At 44.4% G+C, this 26,184-nt stretch overlaps 2 protein-coding genes across 2 annotated transcripts in view; one reads left to right on the forward strand and one right to left on the reverse strand.

Annotated features, from left to right (window-relative positions):
- GFER (growth factor, augmenter of liver regeneration) overlaps nt 1-9,003 on the forward strand; it is a 36,962-nt gene extending 27,959 nt beyond the window's left edge. Inside the window, exon 3 of the mRNA XM_069647308.1 lies at nt 1,123-9,003. Coding sequence (XP_069503409.1) covers nt 1,123-1,285 — 163 coding nt within the window. The 3' untranslated portion in view covers nt 1,286-9,003. The remainder of the gene's footprint in view (nt 1-1,122) is intronic.
- LOC138569380 (uncharacterized) overlaps nt 1-26,184 on the reverse strand; it is a 248,235-nt gene that overhangs the window by 144,203 nt on the left and 77,848 nt on the right. The gene's annotated exons all lie outside the window — the stretch shown is intronic.

Genomic DNA, 26,184 nt, shown 5'->3' on the forward strand with positions numbered 1-26,184 from the left:
ATGGAGTGCATTTTATGAATGTGTGTGTTGCTCTATTTTACACTTGCATTGTAGCACTACCAAGGAGCCTGTTAAACCACAGAACAGTAGAGTTATAACGAGGCCATCCAAGAAGATGGGAAGTATCGTGGTTTGTTTCCTTGGGTAGTTTTTTTGAAAGGGGCAGTTACGCTGTGACTTTGAGCGAGCACTTGCAGTCCCCATCAATTTGTTTGAACTCGCGGTTGTCTGAGTTCTTGGAGAAGAGGGGCATTGCTGAATACCAAATGGTGTCTAGAAGTAGTAGTTGGAGATGGGAAGAAAGTAATGTGTCTTTCTTTCTTAGAAGAAGATAGACCATGCATTTACATTGTTGTAATAGAGCATATCTGCCGATTTGCATAGATCATGGAAATGGAAGAAAGCTTTGTTAGATGCACCTTATTTTCGAATCAATGTGCCAACTGTATCCATGCAACTTTTCGAAAAATGTGCCTATTGTACAGTTCAAAGCAGAAATGAAATGCTTCCAAAGGCCCTGCACACACCTTCGCTTCTACCACTGGGAGTGTAGGAACGGAGTCATGAGCACAAGCAATGGCAATGTAGGCAAACTGAGGTGATTTTGTATGGCGCATATCACGTTAAATAGTTTCAAATTGAGTGTAAACTTGTCTGTATCGGTTTCTACTTAAGTACCACGTTGTTTTAAATCTGGAATCCCCCCCCCCCAATCTGTTGCCACCCCAATCTGAATATGCAGTACATTGACCTGTCGGTTTTCCTCCTATGTATCTGTATACACGCATTGTGCTTGCATACACAGACTTTCTGTAGCCATTAGGCAGAGTACCACCCTGTGTTTGCTGTTTTTAGAGCCAGTCTGGTGCACGCCTGCTGGTGGTGCCCTAGGTAGCCTTGCCTCGGAGGGGTGGAGATAGTCCCTGCAGTGAGTGACTGGAGCAGGCTTTTGTTTACTTCACTTAATCGGCATCTGCAAACGTGACCCTTTGCCTAGTGCACTTGGATAATTTGTAACCTCTAAATTGGTGAAATTTGCGTTCAATGGATATGTATGTGTTCTGCACTGCAAGTAATTACAATAACGGTGTTAGTAAAATGTGTTTTTTGTGCGTTTTGCAGACTAACCACAACTGAGCCAGACACCAGCACAAGGAACGACCTTTCCCAGTGGCTGTGCTTCCTCCACAACGACGTAAACAAGAAGTTGGGAAAGGCTGAGTTTGACTGTTCCAAGGTGGATGAGCGGTGGCGAGATGGATGGAAGGATGGCTCTTGTGATTAGTTTAGAAATCTTTGCGTTAATGTTAAGATACATGTACATAGATCTGTATAGAACCCGTAACTTAAAGTGAAACCTTTAAGTCCCTTTGTGTGAAAAGCTAATGAGCGAAATGTCAAAGGAAGGGCCTTATTTAAGTGAAAGACCAGCTGCATATACAAATTGTAAATATGGTTGTAAGAAATATCTTGACTGAAATGTTTTACAGTTGTAAAATCGAGACGATCAAAGTATATTTTTAAATAGTGACTTGAATTGCAGAAGAAATTAGTTGGATTAGTGGAACATCAATTTCGTAACAAAAATGAACTTCAGAGTGTACACAATAAGTGAGTTGGCGTGCATGGGCCAGATGTCCCCCATAATGAAGTCTGCCCAAGATGGCTGCTGTGCTTCAGGGAAAGACCTTTATCACCAGCGTCCGTCCCAGGCTCAGTAGGTGATCTGGGGTCCAATCTCTGAAGATGACCTTTTCAATCATAGTCTGGAGAGACTCCAGGATACTGTCCCAGTCGGAGTGTCAGAAATTCCTTATGATGTGAGGGTTCTTTGGGCTCTTGGGTAGCCAATACCGAGATTTCTAAGATTGCTTCTAATGGTGGAATGGTTTCCCGGGCACTGTCTTTTCTGGAGATTAGTAGAATAGCACCTGGGCTGAAGTGGGAGTCAAAAGACGTTCTCGACTGGGTATTTTCATTTTCCATGTCATCGTAAGACTTTGGGACACATCACCAAGGTGTGGTATTAAAGTAATAGAACCCGAGGAGGAGATGTATTACCGGTCGAGTAATGCCCCTGGGGCGATAGTTACAGGCCCGAGCAAAGCGAGTACCTGGGTACTAATTATATTTTTACTTGAGTTGAGAAAAGGCATGTCAACCGTTTCTCAACTTGAGCAAAGAAATGGCAAAAATATGTCCACCATGGGTCGGGGATAAGGGACTACGAGTATTTCCTTCTCCGTTTCCATGTTGGCCATTAAAAAGATAGCGGAAAAAAAAGAAAATGCCCACCATGCAACAGGGCGAAGGGACTACATGTGGTCCCTTGTTCCTTTCTATGGTGGCCGGACAAAGAAAGGAAAGGAACTCTGCTTCTGCTGGATGTGGTGCTCCAAAGCACAGCAGGTGAGTCATTGTCGAACGGTTAATAACCTGGCGAGGGCCAATCAGATCAATTGATACAAAATGATTGTGCCTCACGGGGTATTCATCCTTGACAAAGCCCTTGGTCCCTCATGTGTAGGATGGAGAGATACTCCAGGTTCTATCTCTGCTGAAGGCCATTTCCCAGTGTCATTCTTGTATCGCTGCCCGCTCGAGATTCACAGTTTAACATCAACCCTAGGCTGCAGGTGATTTCCATTTAAATATCTCTGCTTTAGCTATTGCCTTTGAAAGCAGGTTTTTATGTCTGAACGGTTTCCAGGGCACTTTTTCTTTTCATTTTAGATGGATCTTTTGAAAATCACCCTGAGAGTGAATGTGCTAACCGCTGCTTGCTGACTCATCTAGATGTAATGATTTTGTTTGTTGTTGCTTCATGGCTTCGAATGAGGCGTATGGACACTAGCATCAACCTGAGAATGAACATTTTTGTCACTCTTCCACTGTACAACATCCCACAGGGAAGTTGTTAGAATGATCTTTTCCAGACTTAGCTAGCAGTAGTGTTACCTGGTTATCTGCCTGAATTATTTGTCTGTTGCTAGAATGTTTGGTGAATAAAGTGTCAGGAGTGTTGTGGGAAAGAGTCCTATTTGAACTGATGGTGGTTCTGGTCCCTTTAAAACCTTTAATCTTTCTGGCATTTTTTTGATCGCTTCCACTAGAGCAATCTCTTCAGGAAATCAAGTTATCGAATTGTTTACTTGGAAGCTGCAACCGCCACCCCCACTGTTTTCTCTTTTTTGTGTTTGTAATAATGCACGTTACTATTGCTTTTTAAAGATTTGTAATTTATATTCTCACAGGTGTACACAGAACACACTCTTGCTTTAGCAAGAGTACAAGCAGTGTTGTATATTCTTGCTTTCAGGCGCGCTCTAATCCAGAGTCCGACATTACTTTAGGACTAAGACTTGTAAAAAGTCAATTGGAAAAATGTAAAAAGTCAATTGGTAAAAGGTGTTGCGTTCAAAGTCAAAAGTAAATACTTTTTTACAGAAACAAAATCAAAGAAAGAAGTACAGAAACACACTAGTTTATAATTTTAAAAAAAGGGAATGGGCACATTTTTAATTTAAGGAAGTGAGAACTCCTGCCTACTTGACTACTTGACTTCCATTGCTTCCAGGGCTCCACTCTCCTTGCTCCACTCTCCTTTCTTTTGGTGTGTTTCTGTGATTACCTTTTGGGCTATGGAAACATATTGCAGCAGTTATGGCCCCTCCTCCGAATTTGACTAAATTGTGTGAGAAATTACTTTTCCTTCATGTGCCTTCGTTCTCTACCTGCCGTAACTTGGAGCAAGCCGACATGAGTATTCAGTGCAGCATCAAAAACTGGAACTCTACGTTTCTATTCAATTTAGAAGAATGGGTTCTGATGTTCCCGTTTCCTCTGCTTCCCTGTGTTTCTTTCTCATTAGGGGTTAGCTGAATCACTTTGGGCAGAAAATACAATTTTTAGGTAATTGGAAGGTAATTCCATTGGAGGTAGAATAGCATAATTTACTACTTTTAGAGAGATGATATGGTTCTTCCCAGCAGGAGAAATGGCTGCATGAACTTGGGCTTTAGTCTGTCCAGGAATGGCACAGTGTGAGCTAGAAGACGTAATGCTAGAGGGCAAGGCTCCAATATTGGGAGCCGCATTATCTACATGTTAAACATTGGATGTATCATGCAAGGCAGAATCTGGAATAATAAGATTTAAGAGGGGCGGCTGAGAGCAACTGACTATTTTGATAGAGGGGTCGAGTAGCTGTTTCCCGCTCCTCAGACCTCTATCCATGTTGAGACTTCATCAACACAAGTAAAACGTATGAAAAGGGACGTGAAACAAACACTGCTTTGCAATGCAAGTTGCCCGGAGACAAACCCAAAGAACAACCCAGCAATAGTAAGTTGGATTGGAGACAATTGCTTACCCATAAGCGTGCCAGAACAAACCCTTGCGTGAAATGCGAGGGCAACCAGAAACACCCAAAGGAAGGACTGGTCTCAGCAGAGACCAGTACACAGAAGGACACTGCAGCTGATCCACATATATATGTGATGAGCTGCTGCACTCTCGCTAAGTAATTACAATCTGATCTGCAACTAACACCCAAGTTACAACACGTGCAACAGAAGAAAAAAAGTAGCTGACCAAGGGCTTAGCACCACTTGTTAGGATCTAGGCTCTGCACGAATTGTATATGCAGGCAAAAGCAAACATGAAGTCAGAAAACAGTGAGTTGGAGGCACTTCCTTACACACAGCAACGGTAAATTGGATTAGAGTCAATTGCTTACCCATATGCGTGCCGCTGCCCAGAGCCATAACAGGCTCCAACAGGCACTTCTGAGGCACTTCTGGGGTTTGCGCGCAGGGGCGCGTGCCCGTGCCTATTATAGGAAGTAGCCTGTGGAGGAGAGGCCGTCTCACGGCAATCGATGACACTGTAATGGCGATAGTTACAAGCCCGAGCGGAAATGGCCCCCCTTCCTCGGTTCAATTGCTTTTAGTTCCCCGACAAAGACTCACCTGTCAACGTTCCATCTCTTTCTTCGTTAGGCCACCATGGAAAGGGAAAAGGGATTACATGTAGTCCCTTCTTCCTGATCCATGGCAGCCTTTTTTCCCCCCCCCCTTGAGTTGAGAAACAGCTTTCATGCCCTTTCCCAACTCGAGAAAAAAAAACATTATCCCGGTATAACGTTCCGGGGTACTGATGGCAATAACTACCGGTAATGCCACCCCTCCTTGGGTTCTATTGCTTTAATAGAACATGAATGATATCCCTGTTAGAAGCACGTTGCAGTCAATCATTACTACGCACCCATGCACTGTTGATGGGAGATCAAAAGGAACATGATGAATAGCTGCCCCTATTCAACAGGCAGAGAGGTGGTGAACCTATCGTCACTGCCACAGCTGGGGCTCAGTGGAACTCTATACTATGATCAAGAAGTGTAAAAAAAAAAAAGTGCAAAAACACTCTGCTCCATTTTTTCAGGTTCCTGGAGCTGATAGCAACTAAGAGCCGTTTTAACCATTATACAAGGGAAGGCGTTGACTGGCCTGGATCTCTGGCACATTTCAATTGTCTGTGGAGTGAAGTACAGATGTGGGAGGGGCGTTCACAGTCTCTGCGTAATCACTATTGGAATAAAGGGATCAGAACACACCAAGGTTCAGTCGGCATGTTACGGCAGGAACCACACCTAGAGATTTTCATTGATACAGGGTAATTTCTGGGGGCAAAGAGCACTTAACCCACCGCCCCCTTTTACATCTCCTCTGCCAAGGAACAGGGGCAGAAAGAATCCATCGATTTAGTCCGTGAGCGCAATGTGCGGTTCCCGTCCACGTGGAATGTGAAGATTTACATTTCCCCCAGCCACCATTAGCTTTTCTGTTCATTGGAGTTATGGTGAAAGTAATCCTGTAAGGGAATGTCGCTGATGCGTTTCTTACCACGAACTGCATCAGACGTCGACTGTAATTGATCAAACCATGTCATTGATTGCTGTGAGCCCGCCCCTCCTTCTTCTTCTTGGGGTGACTCCCAGAAACCAGGAGACGGTGATTTCCATCCAAATAGATGATGTTCGCCAAACGTCCCACAAATGCCGCTGCAGACAACCACTACAGCAAAGCAACACTACCAATAAACCCACACCAAACTACAGCCACCACACCTCACAAAATCCCCCTACACAACACCTCATTCAAATACTCCATCGTAAAGCAAACAATATCTAAAAACTTCTCAGCCGCCGTACTATAATCATCATTTTCTCAGTATTGCTCTGCGTCTGAAAACAACAATTAATAACCGCAATCATGAACAACAAAAACTTCTCCTTCGTCAACACCAATAAGTCACCCACCACCGGTGGCTGCACAGCGCCATCCACAGGAACAACCGAAGGGGGCAAGAGCCATTCCCCAGATAGACAAACCTTCTCAACCCGATTCACACCAGCAGCTGGCAACCGCGCAACAGCCTCCGCATAAGACAAATTGTGAGACACTCTCTCGGACTGTACTTGAACCTCTCGGACATGCACAGGACACCCCTTGAACATAACCCAGTGATCCCCACCACCGTTCCTAAATACAGGTACCATCTCACTTAAACACTCCTTGATATCATGTCTACCGCCACACTTCGCACAACACTGCTCCCCCCTACAAACACCGGCTACATGATCAAACTTCTGACACCGAAAGCAACGCAAAGCGGGGGGCACATATTTTGCCACCTGGAACCTCTCAAATCCAATCCACAAAAACCAGGGCACCTCCACAGACTGAAACAACACCAAGAGAGTAGTGAAAACTACAACCCCATTCCTAGGACCCAACCTACATACTCCAACCACACCAACACCTAAGCTCAGACATCAAAAAGTCCAAGTCGGTACCAGCCAGAACACCATAGACCACCCCCTTACCACTAACCACACAAACAGGCGGTACAGATCACATCACTGGAATCCCCACCACCTTCTCCAAATGCAACACAATGTCCTGCTGCTCAAGAGACACAGCAAACTAAAAGCTTACCTCCACTCACCTTACGGATAGACACAGGTGAATGAGCCCACTCCTCCACTGAAATCTCAATCGGGCACACCTGCCTGAAATCCTGGCCCCCCACAGTACTGGCCACCAGAACTACAAAAGTTCTCTCCTCTGGAGCACCAACCCCCTTACTTTGCACACAAGACCAAACACCAGACACCACACAACCACTCACATCTCCCACCACCTCAGAGCAGAGAGGCTCTGCCTCCTCCTGCTCCAACACAGAGAACCTTGAAGACACAGCGACACCATTGACAACCCCCACCCGATCCACAGGAGACCGACTCCTAGACACAACCCACGACTTACCCCTCTTCCGAACAGGAACTGACTGCCACTCAGATCCAGAATCCCTAGACCCCGAGTGCTCCATCAAAAAAGAGAATCCAACCCGACCTTTGGTGCGCCCATCATACTCCTCTCACATGCCCCACCTGAAACTACCACTCGCCCAGTTAGACCACCCCAATTACCACTCACACACGGCAGTGCATCGATTCCTGCCACAACACCGGCATTTCTCCATGACTCCCTCCCATGCTTGTCGACTACCCCAGTCCAGCGTTCACCAGCGCCTAGCAGAGTTCCAGTGTCAAGTTCCCATCAGTGTCCCATGGCGGCGTCCTCAGCCGATGCCTCCCCAAATCACAACTTCTCCCTAGCGTCTAGTCCCCCCCACCCCCTTCTGACAAGCCCAAAGCTCTCCTGCACTCCCCAATTGTCATCCCGCAAAAAGGACTCTGGAAGCAGTGACAGTGCCTCTGCCCCTCCTCTACAGGCCACTTCCTATAAAAGGGCACACGCCCCTGTTCCTGTGCCTCTGGAAGTGCCTGTTGGAGCCTGCTGTGTGCAGCCGCCGCGCTATTTTCCAACCGGAACATTAGTCTACTTCAGCTACACACACGGTGTGTTTCACTTTTGCAATTCTAAACTTAGTCTACTTTGGATTACTATTGGACATATTTGGACTTTGGACTCTGCCGTTTTGCTTGTCTAATTACAGGCACTTACTCTAAATGTATTGTATTTCTATACGAGAACTCTGGGGATTCTTTGGAAATTATTTTCTGAAGCAACGTTCTCGTATTTTATTTTTACTGACTAGTCTTTAGGTGCGTTTCCTCAGCAAGCAGAACATATTTAGTTTTTATTAAGGTGGGTCACTAAGGGTTGTATGTGTGCCTCAATGTGGGCTTAAAAGCATTACTTCTCTTTTTCACCCTCACAACACCACCCTTTCAGAGTATCCATGTTTGAAACCTAATCGGGCATAGGAATGTGAAATACATGTTGTGCTGCACGAGAACAGGGACGTGTTTTTCCTATTTACATTTTTTTTTAAAGCCCAGTGTACAAAATTATGAAAAACCATGCGTGTAGCGTTGTAAAGGTTCCTCCTTATTAATAGAAGAATACCCTCCATGGCAGAATCTCAACAAGGGACAAGCCTTGCATTACTTTGCAGGCAGCAGGAGCAAAGCGTAGTATGGGCTGTTGCGAGGTGGACCTGTTACTTATAAAAACCCTCTCTGCAGTCTTGAACACATAAATGTAGTGTTGCCTCAGCACGGCCGAATGCCCACTGCCGCCCACTGCCCATAGGTCTACAGAAATGAATGTCCACCCCTGTGTGCGTTAGGAAATGTACTTGGAAAAAGGTTCATTCACGGGCATTGTGTTCAGTGGCAATCACCCATATAGAGGACAGCTACTATGATTTGGTGAAACGTCACTAACTAGGATTGGTAGAGATCTAGCTTTTGTTTCTGAAGCAAATTATGTGCTGTGATATTTTCTGATAATATTGATGGGCAATTGCGCTCGTTCCCTGCAGGGTGATTGTTTCTTTCCAGCCTCTGCCTAAGCATTGTTGCATCTGTTGTACTGCATCAGTAGGCAATATTTTTTGTTGTGCTTGCATTTTGTTCCCTCTGCCAAACAAATGTGAAATTCAATCAATAAACACGAATGCTTCTATCTAAAATACTTGTGTTATGGTGTTACTGGTATACATTCCTAATAGTTTATTAGCTTTGCAGCTTGCAAAAGGTGTGGATTTTGGGGTCCTTTCGTGGAAATAGCTCTTGATCTTCGCACTGCTTCATTTCTACAGTCACTGTGAGAGCTGGTGGTCCTTTTCTCCAAGGCCATCGACCTGTTTCCTCACTCCAAGTAAAGGACAACCATCAGATAGTAAACGTTTGTATACTGTGTTTGTGTGTGTCTTGGATGGTGTGAGGGCTATCACGATGGGGAACAGAACATTTGACACACCAGACATTAGTTTCAACACTTTTATTGTTCTAAAACAAATTATTATTATGGTATTTATTGAGCGCAGACCTAGCTTTGAGAGTCCACAGAGCACTTTAACAGAGGTATACAACCATACAGATACACAATGGAGCGCTTTTCAAAAGTAACAACAACACAGATATACAGCTGGGGTAGGATACAGAAGGGCACAGTGGAGAGGTACATCTGTACAGGATGCCGGGGAGGAGAGGGGCGGACGGCGTCTAGTGATTCAGGTAGCGCTGGGGGCAACGTGATGGCCTTGTTGAGGGGGAGAGGCTCCTTGAAGAGGTGGGTCTTGCATTCTTTTCTGAATTGTAGGAGCGTGGGGGCGAGACTCATGCTGACGGGGAGGAGGTCCCATAGTCTTAGGGCAGAGGCAGAGAAGGCTTGTTTTCTGGCCCTTTCCTTTTTGAAGCAGTGGAATTCAAGTCTGCACGTGTCCTGGCATCTGGTGGTGCACTGTCCATGAAGTAGCTGGCTGACTTGAGGGCGGCTGCCTTATAGATGTTGCAGCAAGACTTGAAGGTGATTTGTGTGTGCAGTGGGAGCCAGTGAAGGTCGATGATGGCTGGGGTGATGTGGTTCTATCTGCGTAGACCGCATGTAGGACACTTTTCAGGGGCACATGGAAGGACAACGGGAAACCTTTTGTTGCTAGATAACAGGATGGCCAGCTTGGCTGTACTATGAAAAAGGATGAGACAAACAAAAATTAGGGTGAGGAATGATTTCCAGAGAAACAGGTCCACACTAGTCAGGATCCAAGTTCGTATCCTATGGGATAGTCTCCCCTTTGCCCTTCAGGGGGAAGAGTTTGATAAACTGCAACAGGGCCTATGGGCTGCTACTAGAACACAAGATGGGTAACCTGTTCTAATAGTGTGAGGACCTAGTGTCCGAGTCCAGTTCCCTTTTCATCCTCGGAAGGGGCCTCAACTGGGCTGAGAGCAACATCCAGCTGATAAAACAACCTTCCAGCTACCTGAGGCTGCCTGCAGAACTCGGGGGACTTACAAGAACCATCCAGTGTCTATCTACGAGCTGATCGGGGGACCACTGGCCCCCAAAACCACCATCTTTGAATGGTCTTTCCATCCTCGGAAGAGGGTTTAACTGTTCCGAGAGCAACATCGAGCTCAGGCCTGCTCTTGATCTGCCATCTGCTGTTCCCTCCTCCCACAATTGGACACTCCTTGTCACCCCTCCTATTTACTCCTTGTTACTGGGGCGACTTAGCGCTGGACGACCCTAGCAAACGGCCAACACCTATGGGCAATCTCCCAGCCTCTTTGCCTCTTCACCTGTGGGCCTTTATACCACCTCCTCTCCTGCTCCCCCAGGTAATAGCTAATATCTGTATAGTACATTGTCAGCTACCCCTGACTACTACTGAACTAAGATTCATTTTCTCTTCATGCTCCTCATCTTAATCCTATTCTCTCCTTATGCTCTCTCCAATCGCACTACATTCCCCCACCTTGCCTATCCCTATTATAAAACTCACTACTCGCCATACCACATTCCCTTCTAACAATGCCAGCCAACGATGTCTTGATGCCTACCTCTAAGGAGCCAGGCCGGGCCCAGCAACCCCAGAGGCAGACATCATTTTCCCCAGGGAAGTCTCAGCGGGCCCAAGTCGGGGCCCTTTGGACTCAGTCCTGGCGCCTTAGGCGCCAGGCTCATAGCAGACCCTAGTCCTGGCGCCTTAGGCGCCAGGCTCATAGAAGAGGATATGTGTTTAAGTGCTTGGGTGCACACTTACCTGATGCAGACCTTGCTGCTTCATCCAGGCCCTCTTGAGGCCTGAATGGGACTACTTAACCTGTAGGACTACTTCACCACCCGGGTGTGGTCGGGGAAGGATACATACCTGATTGGTGGAAGGATACATACCAGGAACTTCTTCCAAGGCTCTTTAAACCCCACCCGAACAGCCACACATGCTTCGTGTTGTTCTGCACCTAGCAGCTGGACGCTCACCGTGTCAGCTCCTGCATCCTGACTTCAGCCACGCCTGCCAGCACCCTGGAACACCTGCAAGGGGAGAAAGGAAGAGAATAGGAGAAGAAAAGCCCTTACCTGCTAAATCTGCATCCCGGAGTCATTTCTCCAACGGCCCTGAAAAGGAAGACATCATTTTAAAGGCATTTCGTTTCGATCGCTGCAGCGCTGCATTTTACTCACCTTTGCAAAGCGCTTCCATCTTCAGCAGCGATCTTCCGGATTCAGCTACGCCCCGGCGCCTAGAGGAAAAAAGACAAGAACAAAGGTGAGAGGGAGAAAAGGAATAAGGAAAGCTCAGTTTCCTTTTAAGTCTTACCTGTTGGATTATTCCCACTGCATTTCGGGTCCTGCTGCTTCCTGGCATCTCCGGACCCTGGCCCCTATGGGGAAAAAAGACAAAGACATTGAATGAGCGAATGCAAAGACATTACCTGAGCGCTCATCCAGAACTGTTTCACTTCGGGTCGGCGCCATATCTCCAGCACTCCGAACCCCGGCCCCTAAGGGGAAAAAGACATAAGCATTAGCGCTTGCTGCAATTAGACAATGAACATTATTATTAAGCTTGAACTTTTGAACAGAACTTTTACAGCGCCTTACCTGAACAGTCAAGCTTACCTGAACTCCCATCAATCCTCAATCCAGTGAAGTAACTGGGTTTCAACACGCCCCTGCATCAGAAGCAGGATGGAGAGCTCATCCTTCCAAACCCTAAGGAAGGGTATCCAACGAGCCAGGGAAGCCAGAATAGAGGGGCCCTCCCTGTCCATCTTCAGAGTTCTGCGCCTTCGACGCCGCGCCTCCGTGGGAACCAGGTGAGCGTTACAAACGACCGCTCCTCATCTATCACCTAAACACCCCACTTACTCTGAAACTAAATTCCTCTACTCCTTGACGCATGAACTGGACATTGCACTTTGGAACACTTAGTCTGTTTGCAAATAAACATCCTTCATCACTGAATACTTTAACTCTGGCGCTCCTCCACTTGATATCCTTGCTTTCACTGAAACCTGGACCCTCTGACATTGCTACCCTGGCAGCCCTTCATGACTGCAAACGTTCTTTTTCTTACTCTCCTCATCTGACGGGCTAAGGCGGTGGTATTGGGCACCTATTTTCCTTAGGTTTGAACACGTCTCATCCACCAGTGCCACATCCCTGCCTACCTCCTTTGGATTTACACTCTCAGCTATTGCTCTTACTCACGCTACTGACTTCATTTATATCTATTGCCCTCCTGGCCCCACCGGACCATTCTTCAATGAATTTGGCCAGCTCCTTCATTCTCTCTCCCTGTCACATCACCTCATCCTCTTAGGTGACTTTAGCCTTCCCTCTCCTTACACTCTCTGACCTTAACCTGTTCTCAATTAACACGCTATCCACTCTATTCATAACCTACCCACTCAGTCTTCTAGCAACTCTCTTGACCTCCTGTTTATCTCCAACTCTCTCTCTCAGCAACTAGCACTACTGTCACACCATCTCTTTCAGACCACACTATTGTATCCACCACCATTATATTTGCTCCTTCTAACCTTTCCTCTCCGCCTACCACTCCCGTTTCCAAGAGAACATTTAAAACCTATGCTATTCTTCTCTGACCTTCAACTCTCACTCCTCCTTCTCTCCCAAATCCTTCTTCCACTGACCCTGCTTCCTGAAAGTTCCAGTCCCTACTTCACAACTTTTCTCACTGCTAACTTTCACCCCTAAATCCCAGCGTCCGCAAATTTGGGTCTCCCCATTCATATACGGTCTCCGCATTGGCATGCGATGACTCCTGCACAGACGGAAGCCCTCCCACTCTCGTGAGGACCTGCAACTATACCTCTCTGCCCTTAACCCTCCAGTCTTCTCTTTATAGTGCTAAAAGGGATTTCTACCTTCCTCTTATTGACATGCACACTACCATCCTTGCTAGCTCCAATGCACCCTAAACTCCATCCTTACTCTTCCAAAGCCCACAACTATTAACTCTTCTTTCAGATAGTGCCCTTGCTGAATACTTTGCTTCCAAAGTCTCCAAAATCAGGGAATCTCTCCACTCCCTTACTTTCTTCACTCTACCTACACTACCATCTTTCAATGCTTTTATCTCACTCTTCAATCATAGGAACACTGTGGGGAAGTCCTTGTACTTCTGATGAAGGCTAACCCCATGTGCCTCAGCTTGTCACACCTATTGCCCCTCTAAGTGGCCTATCACCTCGCTAATCTCTTCAGCCTGTCCTTCGAGGCTACCTGCTTTCCCTCAACCTTCAAAATAACCATGGTCATCCCTTCCCTGAATAAGCAAGGAGCTGATCCAAATCTACCAACCAACTTGCGACCTATGTCACTTCTTCTTCCTCACTACTCTTAACATGTTAGAAAGTATTGTATTCAACTGCCTTACTAACTTAGTTGACAAGCACAACCTTCGTGACCCCTCCAGGCTGGTTTCCGCCCCTGCCACTCCACTGAAACTGCTCACATGAATGTCTACAAATGTATTGCCTCTGCTAAACTTTCCAACCTATCCTCTATCCTACTCCTCCTCGATTTATGTGCGGCCTTTGATGTCCTCGGTAGTCGCTCTGCTTGGGATTCAAGAACAAGCACTTCCCTGGATCGAGTCCTACCTGGCACCTCTCCAATTATGTCTCCTGGAACAACAGCACCTCTCCACTCGCTCCCCTTATTGTTGGTGTTCTGCAAGGTTATTTGTTGGGTCCCCTCCTGTTCGCATTGTACACTTCTGCTCTCAGGGCACTTATCTCCTCCTTTGCGTTCTCTTGCCAACTCTTTGCAGAAGACACCTCAGTCTTTTTCTTCTTTTCTGAATTCGCCACTGACCCATCTACCACCATAATCTCTGACTGTCTCTACTATTAAATACTGGATGGCTTCACACTCTCTTATGTTGTACTACCCCAAAACAGAGGTGCCTTTCTTTCCCGCCAAATGCTCTCCTATCCAGTTCCCACCTGAAAACCTTCCCTACTCCTCTTCAGCTGCAAACCTTGGTGTCATCTACAACCCTTCACACACATTCTTTACCTTCATTTCTAAAACTGCAAAGGTAACTCACCTCAACCTCCTACATTTCAGGCATCTCCTTCCCTTCAAAACCACCAAACATCTGACCATTCTGATTTTCTCTAAACTGGACTACTGTGCCAGTATCCTCTTTGGTCTTTCAAACTATGCATTCTGTCCCTTTGACAAGCTTGTTAATATGGCTACCAAGGCTCTCTTTGAATTCCCTCGCTTCACCCCTACTTCCTCCTGTCGCCATCACGCTGGCTGGCTAACTATGGAAAACTGCGCCAAATTCAAATTTCTCCTAGCACATAAATCCATCCATGGTAAGGCACTGTTGTATCTATCCTCTTTTTTTTTTTTTTTTTCTTCAATCCCTACAACTCTGCAGCCTTTGCTCTGCCTCCTCCACTACCCTTCTGGCACCTCACCCACCCTGTGCGTTCTCTCGCTTCTGCTCTTTCCCTCTTCTAGCTCCACTTACTTGGAACTCCCTCCCCTCTGCAATCCCAAACTTGGTACACATCTACTTACCTCTCCAGCCTCGCTACTTACACCTCCCCTCACCGCTAACAAACTCTTCCCTCTTTTCCCCACTACACTAGCACTTAATCATTTGAGGTCATAGCTCATGCTTAGCTGGCTCGACTGCCAACCTGCTGACACTCGCATGCCCCATATTTGTCTGCATCATAAACGGTATTGGTCAAGTATACCCCTTCTCTAATCCAGTCATTACCCGGTTGTCCTTCACACTGCCATTCCATGTGGCGTAAATTGGAGACTGCATCAGTAATAAAGAAATAATCTCGTACCACCTAAGTTCGAGCATATAAAATGTTCTATTGTGATGATGCAAAAGGACTCTAATGTAAAGTTCTCCTTCAATCTCACCTCCCCTTTCTGTACTAGCCATCCTAAACTGGCCATGAGTCCAACCCCTTCCCAAATTTACAGCACTAACAGTTGCATCACAAGATCAATAACAGAAAAAATTTGAACTTTGCTGGATTGATTTTTACAAATAGCACTCCAAAATATTTCCCCTAAGAGTGAGCAAAAGCGTTTCATCTACAAGTTGTTGGCAAATATTTCAGCATTACGTCTCTCACGCTAACCAAGGTCCTAGGCAACCTACCATCTAGAAACTGGATTTGCTATGATTTGATGAATTACAAACTTGCCAAGTAATAGGAGGTGTCTTAGTGGTTGCAGCAATTAGTGCAATTTTTGTAGCTATGTTGGAATGGGCCTCCTCGGGGTTGGTGAAAAGTGTGATTTGTTTTGAAGGATTTTCAATTGTGCTTGAAACAGCATCCGATTGTTCAAATTTTTGTCCTGGAGCAAAATGTTAACATGAACGTTTAGTGAGCAACATGTACTGTAGAACTGAAGTCTAACGAACTCTGCTGCATGGTGCTCTTGAATCGATCTGTTCTGATGTCTCTCTAGCCACCTTCTGTATCAAGACACGTCCCAATAATTGAAAATGCAAGCTATCACTGGTTGTGGAAGCTGACACAGAGTAGCAAATGGTGCCCCTGCTCTTTCATAAAGTATTGTGAAAAAACGGTGTTACCTAGAATGATCGGGAGCATTTTCTGCAAGAATAGTTCTATCGAGACTGGTATAGCAGATTCTGGAAGGCCTAGAATTCAGATGTTATTTTATCTACATCTCGATTCCAAGTCTTTTTTTGCCTTGATCTGATGATCTTTCTTATAGGCACTTCTGCTGATAAATTATTGAGACCGTCTTCAGATTTTCCAATTGAAGTTTATCGTTCTTGTAATGTTCTATTTTATGCTTCAACTTTCCTTCCCTTGTAAGTTGTTCCATCTTCTGTTCCAGAGAGTGTATTGAGTCCCTCAACTCCAATAGAAATTCCTTCATGCCAGACTCATATGGTGTTACAACTGTACCCACTGATTGGGTTGCTTTACCAGCCATGCCTTTTAAGAATGATGCAAGCTTAATAGCAAACTGATCTAAATGTCTTTGCTTTTAGGAGGTTGCAGACATTGAACCAAGGGTTAGTCTGTGAAACCAGCTTCTGGCACCAATGGGTTGTGCCCTTTGACCATTCGCCTTCCAACAAGTATTTTCTTGCATTGAGTCCATCAAAGGAGATCATTGGCTATTCCCTCGTTGTGTAATTAACAATGGAAAGTCAAACAACTCCTCAGTACAGTTATACTTCGCTTCACTGTAGTAATGATAATCAGTCTGGGCTCCCATTCTGAGCAGCACCTATTCATTGGCAGAGAGGACCAACCTTCTTCCCTGTTCCCAGAAGCTGTTGGCAGGCAGTACTCAACAGAGAGCGAGGGCTCAGAGGATGCACCAGAGGTGTGGCAAGAGACCAGCAGAGGCGCACTCCTCCCATGTCCCTCCAGCTGGCCGGCAGAATCCGCTGCAGCAGACCTAGTCCACTGACTTCCACTCCTTGATCCAGTAGGGCGAGCCACCAGTCTCTCCAGATGGCGGGGTCCACGCTGAAGTGTCAGTGCAGGTCCTTCAAAGGTAAACAAGAGTAGTTGAAGCAATTGTAGCACACACCAGTTCATTGTAGCTGCATCAGGAGCATAATAGTTTACTGCTACTACAACTTACAAGGATGGTGCTGACCGTTAGTAAGAATAATTCTGCAGGATTTTCTGTTCAGAGATGAGAGCTAAGCTGAGCTGCTATCTTGTTTGCTGCCGAGACTAAGCCCCCATTTTTAGTGATAATTTCAGATTGATATTAACCACAGCTCTAGATGCCCTTGCCCCACAAAAGTGGGTCATCGTTGATGCCCAATATCAACAAACATCACAAATGGTTAAATGAAAACCTACAGACTCTGCAGATTTTGCTCTTTAATTTAGAGCAAATCTAAAGAAGAGATTAAAATTCTGGTTCAAAAACATTTCTCTCTACACTACATGGATTTAAGTTTAGATTGTGTAGTGCCAAAAACACTTTTATTCCATTAGAATAGAACAAGCAGAAAATTAATCTAAGGAAATCTATAGAATTGTACAGGAACTCCCCAGCTTCTCCAGTGATTTCCCCCTCCAACCTTATGGTATTCCGTGCTGCATTCCTTAGTGAGAGACTGTGCGCTTCACGCCAGGAGACAGGTTCCTATGGGAAAACTTAATCACTAATGGATTTGTCTCATGCTGACTATAAGCATCCCATGTTAGACTTTTTAGAGTATGGGTTTATTAATATCATTTTTGTGAAGACCTTTCAGTTTCTTGTTTATTGCAATGTATAAACTGCTAGATTTGGAACTAACGACTTTTCGCTGCCACTTTCAGGATTTAATCCATCTTCAAATCCATTTCGAAACCATCCTGACTATATTCGGTTCACTAGGATTTTTTCTACCCGAGGGATTCCCTTCTCTCGAGCAGATTTTATCCACCAACATTGACTTGGACTTATTTTGGGACGATGGTGATCATTACCCAGCTTGTAATTGGGAAGCAAGTTCCCAGCAGCCCTATTGGGATATTAGCATTTTTCTTCACATTTTGCACTTTATTCATGTTGTATAACTGTATGCCCTATATTTATACTTACTCTTATTCATGTATGAGCCCTGATCTATTTAATAATCATTTTAATGTTTCTAATTAAATAAAGGAAAATAAATAAATTTTTCAAAAAAACTAGTTTATGTATTATGTGTAGTGATCTGAGGGGTTGATTGAGGGATCGCCCCGACTACTGGTGGGATTGTGCTTCTTATAGTGGACTTGTTTATATCCGCTGGCTTGATTTCTGTGCCTTGTTTCTGGTTGTTCCCCTCTTGCCAGCGATGTAGGGGGTACCCATCTATTGCATTGCTGCTCATGCTGACTATAAGGCACCCCTCTGGTGGAGTTTTATGGGCTTCATTTTGTGATTTAAGTGAATGACATTCGGACCTTGACGTGCCTGAATGCTAAAAAGCCTGCAACTGCAAATTGACTCACACTTGTCTACTTACTCTTAATTCTTGGATGTGACATCATGGCCTTAAACAAAAAGGCTGGAAAATGAACATTATGGCGCCCTAATGTCACGTTTGATGGCCACAAGTTGCCATTGGTTCTCTATTAAGGTCTACGCACCTATGTGATGCCAGTAATGGTCAATGATGTGCTTTATAAGTGTAAGAATATTTATTATATAAAAAAATGCACATACACTTCATAAGCATGTGGGTTTGTATATATCAAAACAAAGAAATGTAATAGTTCCCAAGTTTGCAATGTATCTACTTGTAATGTAATCACTTCTAAAGTTCCATGCTAATAAAGACTGTTTGAGACGGAGAGAGAGTCGAGCGGAGGAGCATGCGTAGTGTGAGGAGAATGGGAAACAAGCCAAGAAAAGGGGGTAGAGGGACCATGAGAATGATGACGATCATATATTGAGATTTGATATGACGTGCCTCCCAACAACCAATCTAGGAAGTTAGACTTGCAGTGATCTTATTTCTTACCCCATATGTTCCTGCAAAAGATTAAAGTGGCTCAAAATCTCCTTTATAGAGGAGTGATATACTGAAAACGAAAAATGCATTTGGGGATACATTTTGCGGTGGGCAGAGTTAACCATGCCAAAGATGGCTGTGTTTTCTTTGGTGTGTCAGCACAACTCTACTTCCAAAACCTTCCTGTGGTAATCCTGCTCCGGACATATAGTGTAGGAGTTGGGGCACCTCCCATGGCACCACTGGATGTGCCATCCAGCCCAGAAATGGCAAAGTGGGAACCTTAAGGCAGACCACTACCTTAGTAGAGGCCAACTACACTGTATGTTAAGGGGGAAGTCTGTCCAGTAGGTGCTGGAAATTGAATGCAAGGGTAACCATACAACACTCTTGAAATCCCAGAGCATGGGCCCCGGAAGAGGAACCGTCACTCCCCAGCATAGCTGCAAAAGGTTTAAGTAGTGCCTGAGGTAGTCTCCTGAATTTCTGGGGTTCTGTGCTCACTAGTGGACAGTGGAACGTCGGAGCCAGCAACCGAGAAAGCAACATGATCCATCCAGTCTACCTTAGCTGCCGTAAGGAGGGATGTACGAAATGTGAGCAGAGAGTGACAGGCACAAAAGAAAAGTAAATTCCTTAACATCAGGATGACCAATGCCACGTGTCAAGGGTAAGATCTTCTATAAAGTTGAGAAATTGTTTGAGATTTAGAATTGATTAATTTGGTTTTAGATTAGCTGTCAAGGGTGAAGTCACAGATTTGGTTACAATCTCCACAAATAATAAGCCAATCATAATTTTTGTTTAAAAGAGATTGCTTTAAATTAAGCCAAAAGGAAGGGTCTGGAGCATTAGGGCCATAGATATTAAGAATAGTGACAGCCATATTATAGATATTGGCATCAATAATAGTCCAGCGTCCAAAGGGATTGTGTTGTTCATCAATCAGTTGAAAAGATGTTTCCTTATCTATAAGAAAACAAATTCCACCCTCTTTCCCCACCACTAGTGCAAAAAATAAAACATGTTCTACCCATAATTTGATTAATTTTTTTATTTTCTTCAATGAATTTTAAATGTGTTTCTTGTATGCAAGCAATGTCTGAATTACTTTTCCCTAGATGGTTAAGGATTCTTTGTCTTTTAATAGGATTGCCCTTTAACATTCCATGACATAACTTTAATACTCTTGTTAGAAACTAAACAATGATCATGCAAGAGACCTGTAGATTGTAATAACATAGGTATTGCATTGAGCCAATCAATGTAACTTGTAATCATCTTTGGTGTGCTGGTAAATAAATCACCTGACAAAAGTCTTAGTGAGGCAAGAAGAAGGGGGCGAAAAAGGACACACAAAAGGATAGGAAACACATACAGATAGGAAATATTTAATCTTAACAGTAATGCATACTAAATCCTAAACAAATAAGTGAATAACCTTGTTCAATAATAACGAATGAAGATGTTATTATGAGCTGGCGTAAGAAGCAACAAGACAGTTCACTATGAATCAATGAGTAAAACAGAGCTAACTATATATTGGATTAAAAATCTGGATAATTTTTAGTCGAGTAAATGAAACAATGCAGAAGAGCACATAACTGAAGTTAAGTGTGCACAGCTGTTTCGTTGAAGTATCTTCTGGGTCGCTATGTTTCATCAGGGGTCTGGATTTATCCCTTTTGTTTTTCTAATGTATCAAATACGTTAGCAGTAGGATAGAGATTAAGATCAGATCAATTTCTGGAGTGATGGGGCTTACCAGATTTGAATTTGTGCTGGCCCAATAGATAATGGGAATGTGAGAGGAGGCTGAGTGGATGAGTTGGAACCCCTGATTTATCTGGAAAAGTGTCCATCTCTGAAGACTGGAGAGATTGTATGAGGGAGAGAAGGTCATCAGGATTTAAGTATTCCTTGGTGATGCCACCAGGTGGGGTTATGAGCATTTTTGCCAGTTCTAGCAATCCATATTTAATGTCCAACTTCTGTAATGACAGTCTTAAATCTCAAAATCTTTCTTTTGTCCTGGTTGGATTTGGAAAAATCTGGAGAAATAAATATCTTGCCATGAACATTCAGAGATAAGATTTTTTTTTTTCACTAAGCTAAATCTGTCATGCTTGTTGGTGTCGCAGAAGTCAAGCAATAAGCGGTCTAGGCAAATTGCTATTGGAGGTGACATGAGGTCTGATTCTATGTACACGTTGAAATTCCAGAGGCGGTGAAAAGGTAATATTTAACAATTTTAGAAGCCAGTCAGTGAGGAATTTAAAGGGGTCATTTTGTTCAATGTTTTCTGGCACCCCATACAGTCTTATATTATCTCTCCTATTTCCGTCCTCAAGATTGGCAACTTCTACTTCTAGATGCTGGATTTTATTGTTCATTTGCTCCAATCCTTCCAGTCTGTCTTCCAAAAAAGACACAAGCTCCTCCACCTCTGAAAATCTTGAGTTGATAGTTTTCATGTCAGTTTTAAAAGAGTTGAAATCATCCTGAATTAGCAAGGACCTGAAATCCAGAATAGTGAGTTGAAGAAAGTTCTTGCAATGTTTTTTCCATGCATTTGCTGATGAAAAATGTCTCCTGGGGTATTACTAGTTTTTTGGGCCACCATTAGAAAACCAAAAATTATTCTTTGTGTAAGAAGTTATTGACCTTTAAAAACAAAAGGCTTAAAATTATCTTCAAAGTAATGTTGCTCAGTGAAGGTTTAAAACAATATCGTATTCTAATAAGCACAGTCCTAGCCCCAGCCACTGGATGTCAGGCAAGAGAGGCCTGCTGTAATTCATGTAGTCATGTTCTCAAGTTAAATGTGACGTGGCTTAATTACCTCAGGAGAGGAGGCACGTCAGTGTGAGGAAGAGAGCAACAATGCAGGTCACATTGGGCAGAAAATGAAGAGATGTGAATTTCCTGTCCTCAATTAACTCACTGCATCAAATTAGATCATTGGGCACAAATGGAGCAGCAGTCGAGCCGGTGTGTATGAAAGCCTGTATCTAACGAAGCATGTAACACAAGAGGTCCGGGGATAGACAGTGCTCGAAGCAGGAAAGGCATCAGCGCACCCAGCTCCATGACAGCAGTAAGTTCAACAGTAAGCAGTGAGTACTTCATCACGTTATGTGCTCATAGGGCCATTTATTAAAATCTCTGCTTGCGAGCTCATGAAGCATGCAGCCATCTTGTTTGGTTGCCGGCCACGCACCTGATCACTAAGTTTTTCTAACCGCTGTGAGGCGTACCAGAGTTAAGGAAGGATAGACCACGAGTGTGCGTAGCAGTCTAGAAACACCCTCAGAAGGGAAAAAGTAGAATACCTGAATCCTCTGTGGGTCTACATAAAAAGACTGATGCGCAGATTAAAATGATGTCTAAGATTGATGGAGCTTGGTTGGTAGTGTGTGGAGTCATCTGGGTTTCTGATGGTGTTTTTAAGGAGTGGTTTAATGTAGGCCACCTTGAAAGTGTTTGATAGAATTCATGTTTCCAGTGAAGAGTTGATCACTTTGTGAAAGTAGAGCGCTTGGGTTTCTTTTGTGAGGATGTAGTTGTATAGTGCCGGGGCCCTCTAGGGAGCCTGGTTTGTTGCTCTCCTTCACAAGTCTGCTTTAATGATCAACTTGAATTGGTTTAGCAGTAGGGTTGTGCTTGGGTTGTCGTTGAGAGAGATTCATCATTTCACCTCAACACCTCTGACATCAGAATGCAGCGAAGACCTATGACAAATTCAGGCACGCTGAACGCATATTGAGTCTCTAGCACTCACTCCATCTGCAGACTCTTCTCAGCACTCATCCACATGCCTGACCTCATGGGTTTCTCTCTACCAGAGCCTAGCCAGCCCTGCTAAGCCTTATTTGGCCAAATGCATACACGCATCCTAATCTTACTCCATGACCTCCAACACTCTGGACTTCGGTCCACCGAGGGCGTTCCCACTACCAGCGCATTGAGACAATAATAATAGTAAAAAGTGCTTTATAAATGACAAGTAGAATACAATACAATTTCCATCAATCTGACCTACCACTGTGGCTTGCTGGATGTCTGTCAACTTGTTTTGGAAGTGATTGATGATGTCACAGTTTCTGGAAGTGTTGGTGTTTCTTTGTCTCTTTTTTTTCAAGAGGATTTTGAATATTACTTTCTCTGCGTGATTTGCCGTTCTGCAATGTTTTCTCAAGTATGTTCAAGTTTCTGGTTTGTTTTCTTCTGGGTTTGTAACTGGGAGGTAAATCATCTTGCTGTTGGCTTTTATTCTGAAAGGAGGGGCTTGATTCAAAGGTATTTTGGATCCCACTTGCTTGGGCTCATGCCATTGGTTCAACGGGCTCGTGTGGCAAAGTCAAAAGCACAATTATCAAGTCCCGGGAGGAATGGGGCTTGCGAATGAGAGGGAAACGAGGGAGAGGCCCTTGAAGTGCCTATTAATGACTGTATCAGACAGTAGAAAACCTACACAGTCCTTACAGGCAAGCACCAACTGCCAATTGTTAGGCTCTGCAACTGAAATGGCAAGAAAAAAAAACAGATACCAGGGAAGCCTTAAGTGGCTGAACCTGTTTGACCAAGCACCAGTACCAAAAGCCTGGTGTATTTCTTGGTATGCTGAGGCAACAATACATCTTTAGGGATTTGGCTACCCAGGGACACAAACTGAGGGGATTGGTGAAGAACAAGACCCCTTTGTTGAAACGGGAGTTCCACCCTAAATGGCAGCACCAAAAAATACATTCATGAACTCCAGTAGTTCTGAGCACCATGTCATATTCGGCCAGTTAAGTGGGCACCAGAATGAGGTGGCAGCCCGCTGTCTGGCTGAATTTGTGTAGGGTCTTGGCCACCAGATGGATTGGGGAAAAAAGAATTAAACAGCTTGCCACTTTAGTTCTAAAACGTTGCAAAAACCTTTCACTAATGGACAGCCCTATTGACAGAAGATTTGAGTTAGGACCTAGGGGAAAGCTCCCACTCAAGAGGGGCTTAGCTTGGACTGCTTAGGACTTCCGTCTAAACTTTCAGCTCCCCTATTGCACTCAAAGTGTACACTTGTTTTGCCTTTACACTTGGCCTTTGGTGGTACACACAGCTCCTACACCATTAACAGTATGTTTGAGGTCAAGGGGTAGTCAGATAATTGTTCTAGCATAGAGGTCACATTTCGAGCGCTGTTTCCCTCCTGAGGGTATACTACAGAAAGATAGATCTGTTATAGTTCTGCACAATTAAGGTTACTCTATGCTAACTATCCTTCACCTTGAGGTGGTCCTGCTTGCACTGAGAAGTTTGGGAAACTGATTTCCAGAAGAAAATGCACTATTTACTGAAGAATACTAACACCATTTTCCCGAAGGTCTGGACTGTTTCCCTCCTCTGTTTACTGCACCACCCCAATGTCTTCCATTGCAGAGATTTTCAAAGACTCTCACATCCTAGTTGCAAGAGGTTTCATGTTTCCATCTTATCACACTTCCCCAGGGAATTTATGGGAATTGTAAAACATTAGCGGTATGGACTGTGGGTAGGCAAGGTGTCTTACAACAGACAAGAGTGTGCATCACTAGAGCCCAGAAGCCCGGATACAGGAACAAGTACGGTGAAGATCCACTGGATGTAAGGGGGAAACTATGAGTGGAATGGATTTATTTTACATCATTTACATATAACTATGATCAATACTGTTGGATAAATGTACACTGATATTTCAGATGTAAAGTCCTGGTCCCCCAACCGCTATTTATCAAACTTGATGAAGGCTCAAATCTTTTTCTTTTTTTTTAAATAAGGTATATAATGCGTTCCTGATGGGGTATAGCTTTAAATGCTGTAATTTTGTCTTGAATGATATAATTCGGTAACCAGACACGACCAAATGACAGCCTTAAAGCTATTTAAATAGTCTCTATCTGGAACTCAAGGCATTCCTTCAAAATAAAGATCAAGAATCACTGTTTCTATCTAATTGCATTTCTTTTCTCAAGCACTGGTTGGCACTTTGCTGTCTTATGCTGAACTCTTCCAAGATTGGAGTAATCTTCTTTCCTGCCTTTAATGCCCCGATTCTGTCTTTGTAGCTGACGCCGGCTTCCTCTTGTGTATCTTCATCCACTCTGGGTAGTGTTTGCATGGCTCCTGGGTTGCCGGGTCTCGTGAGGGAGTATCTCCTGTGTTAGGTGTCCATTGGGGGAGCAGTGGGGATTGGTGTGAGCTTGTATGATCGGCAGCCATGTTGTCTTTGGTGCTTCTTCCTGTTTGAGGGTCTTCCGGGATGGGAGGCGTATTCTGACCTTCCTTCTTCAGTGCCCCCCCCTCTGGTTGACTTGACGACCACAACACCACAATCTCTTTTATCGTCTATCAAACGCCATACCTTCTTATCCCTGCCAGGTGTCCACAGTAGTTGACGTGATCTCCAAATGACCAGTACATGTAGACGCATTCACCTTCGGGTTTACACCATACCCACTTCCCTACATACTTCTTTGGGCTGCATGGGTTTTCTACCTTCATTCTAGGTGGGAATATGTCAGATCCTGCTATCTTTTGTCTTAGTCTCTCTCTTTCCTTCACAATGGCATCAAATTGCTTCTTTGTTCTCCAGTTTCATTAGTACTTGCATCCCAACTACCTCTTCTGCTGTTTTCTGGCACCTTCCAATGCATATCTTGATCCCACACAGAAATGCTGCTCCCAGTACTAGTTCTCCAACTATTGCCTTCAGGCCATCAGCCAGCTAAGAAGGCATCCATGACGAGAGATAGGCGAACCAGCTCTTGTCCTTTCCTGTTCCATTTGCTGCTTCTTCCATTTTTGCATGCATCTGGGCTAATTGAACCACTGTGTCTGAGAGTGTTCTGTTGTCTTCGTCGTTGGCAGGTATGAACGTGCAATAGGAACTCCCTATTTTTGCGCAAAATCCTTCTTCCATAGCTGTGAGGAGATGGAGAACATACCTATTCTGAAGCGCCACCAACCTTATCGCTTTGAGCTTTTCTTTTATTGCATTGAACCCGCTCACCGTGAAGTTTATGGTTACCATGAACTCCCAGTGGGTGATCTGCAACCATTTGACATTTGCATATGTCTGTAATCCAGGTATTAGTGATGCAAAGAACATTTGTGTTCTGCTGAATAATCAGTGAGATGTTGGTACTTGGTCCAGAGCTGCTTCTGATCTTCCCCATAAGTAATTTCCCTCTGTTCATAGTGCTGAGTGATTTGTGTTGGTCAGCGTTGTTCGGTTGGACAGTTGCTGAAGAGTTCAGCAAACTTTTCTTCCTCTTGTTCGGTTGCATTTTTGAGAACTCCTTGAGTTTGATGTCCTTCCTCGGTACCACTAAAAAGGGC

Source organism: Ambystoma mexicanum, chromosome 2q (assembly GCF_040938575.1).
Source record: "Ambystoma mexicanum isolate Mex_15411 chromosome 2q, UKY_AmexF1_1, whole genome shotgun sequence".
In the NCBI taxonomy this organism is placed as follows: Eukaryota; Metazoa; Chordata; class Amphibia; order Caudata; family Ambystomatidae; genus Ambystoma; species Ambystoma mexicanum.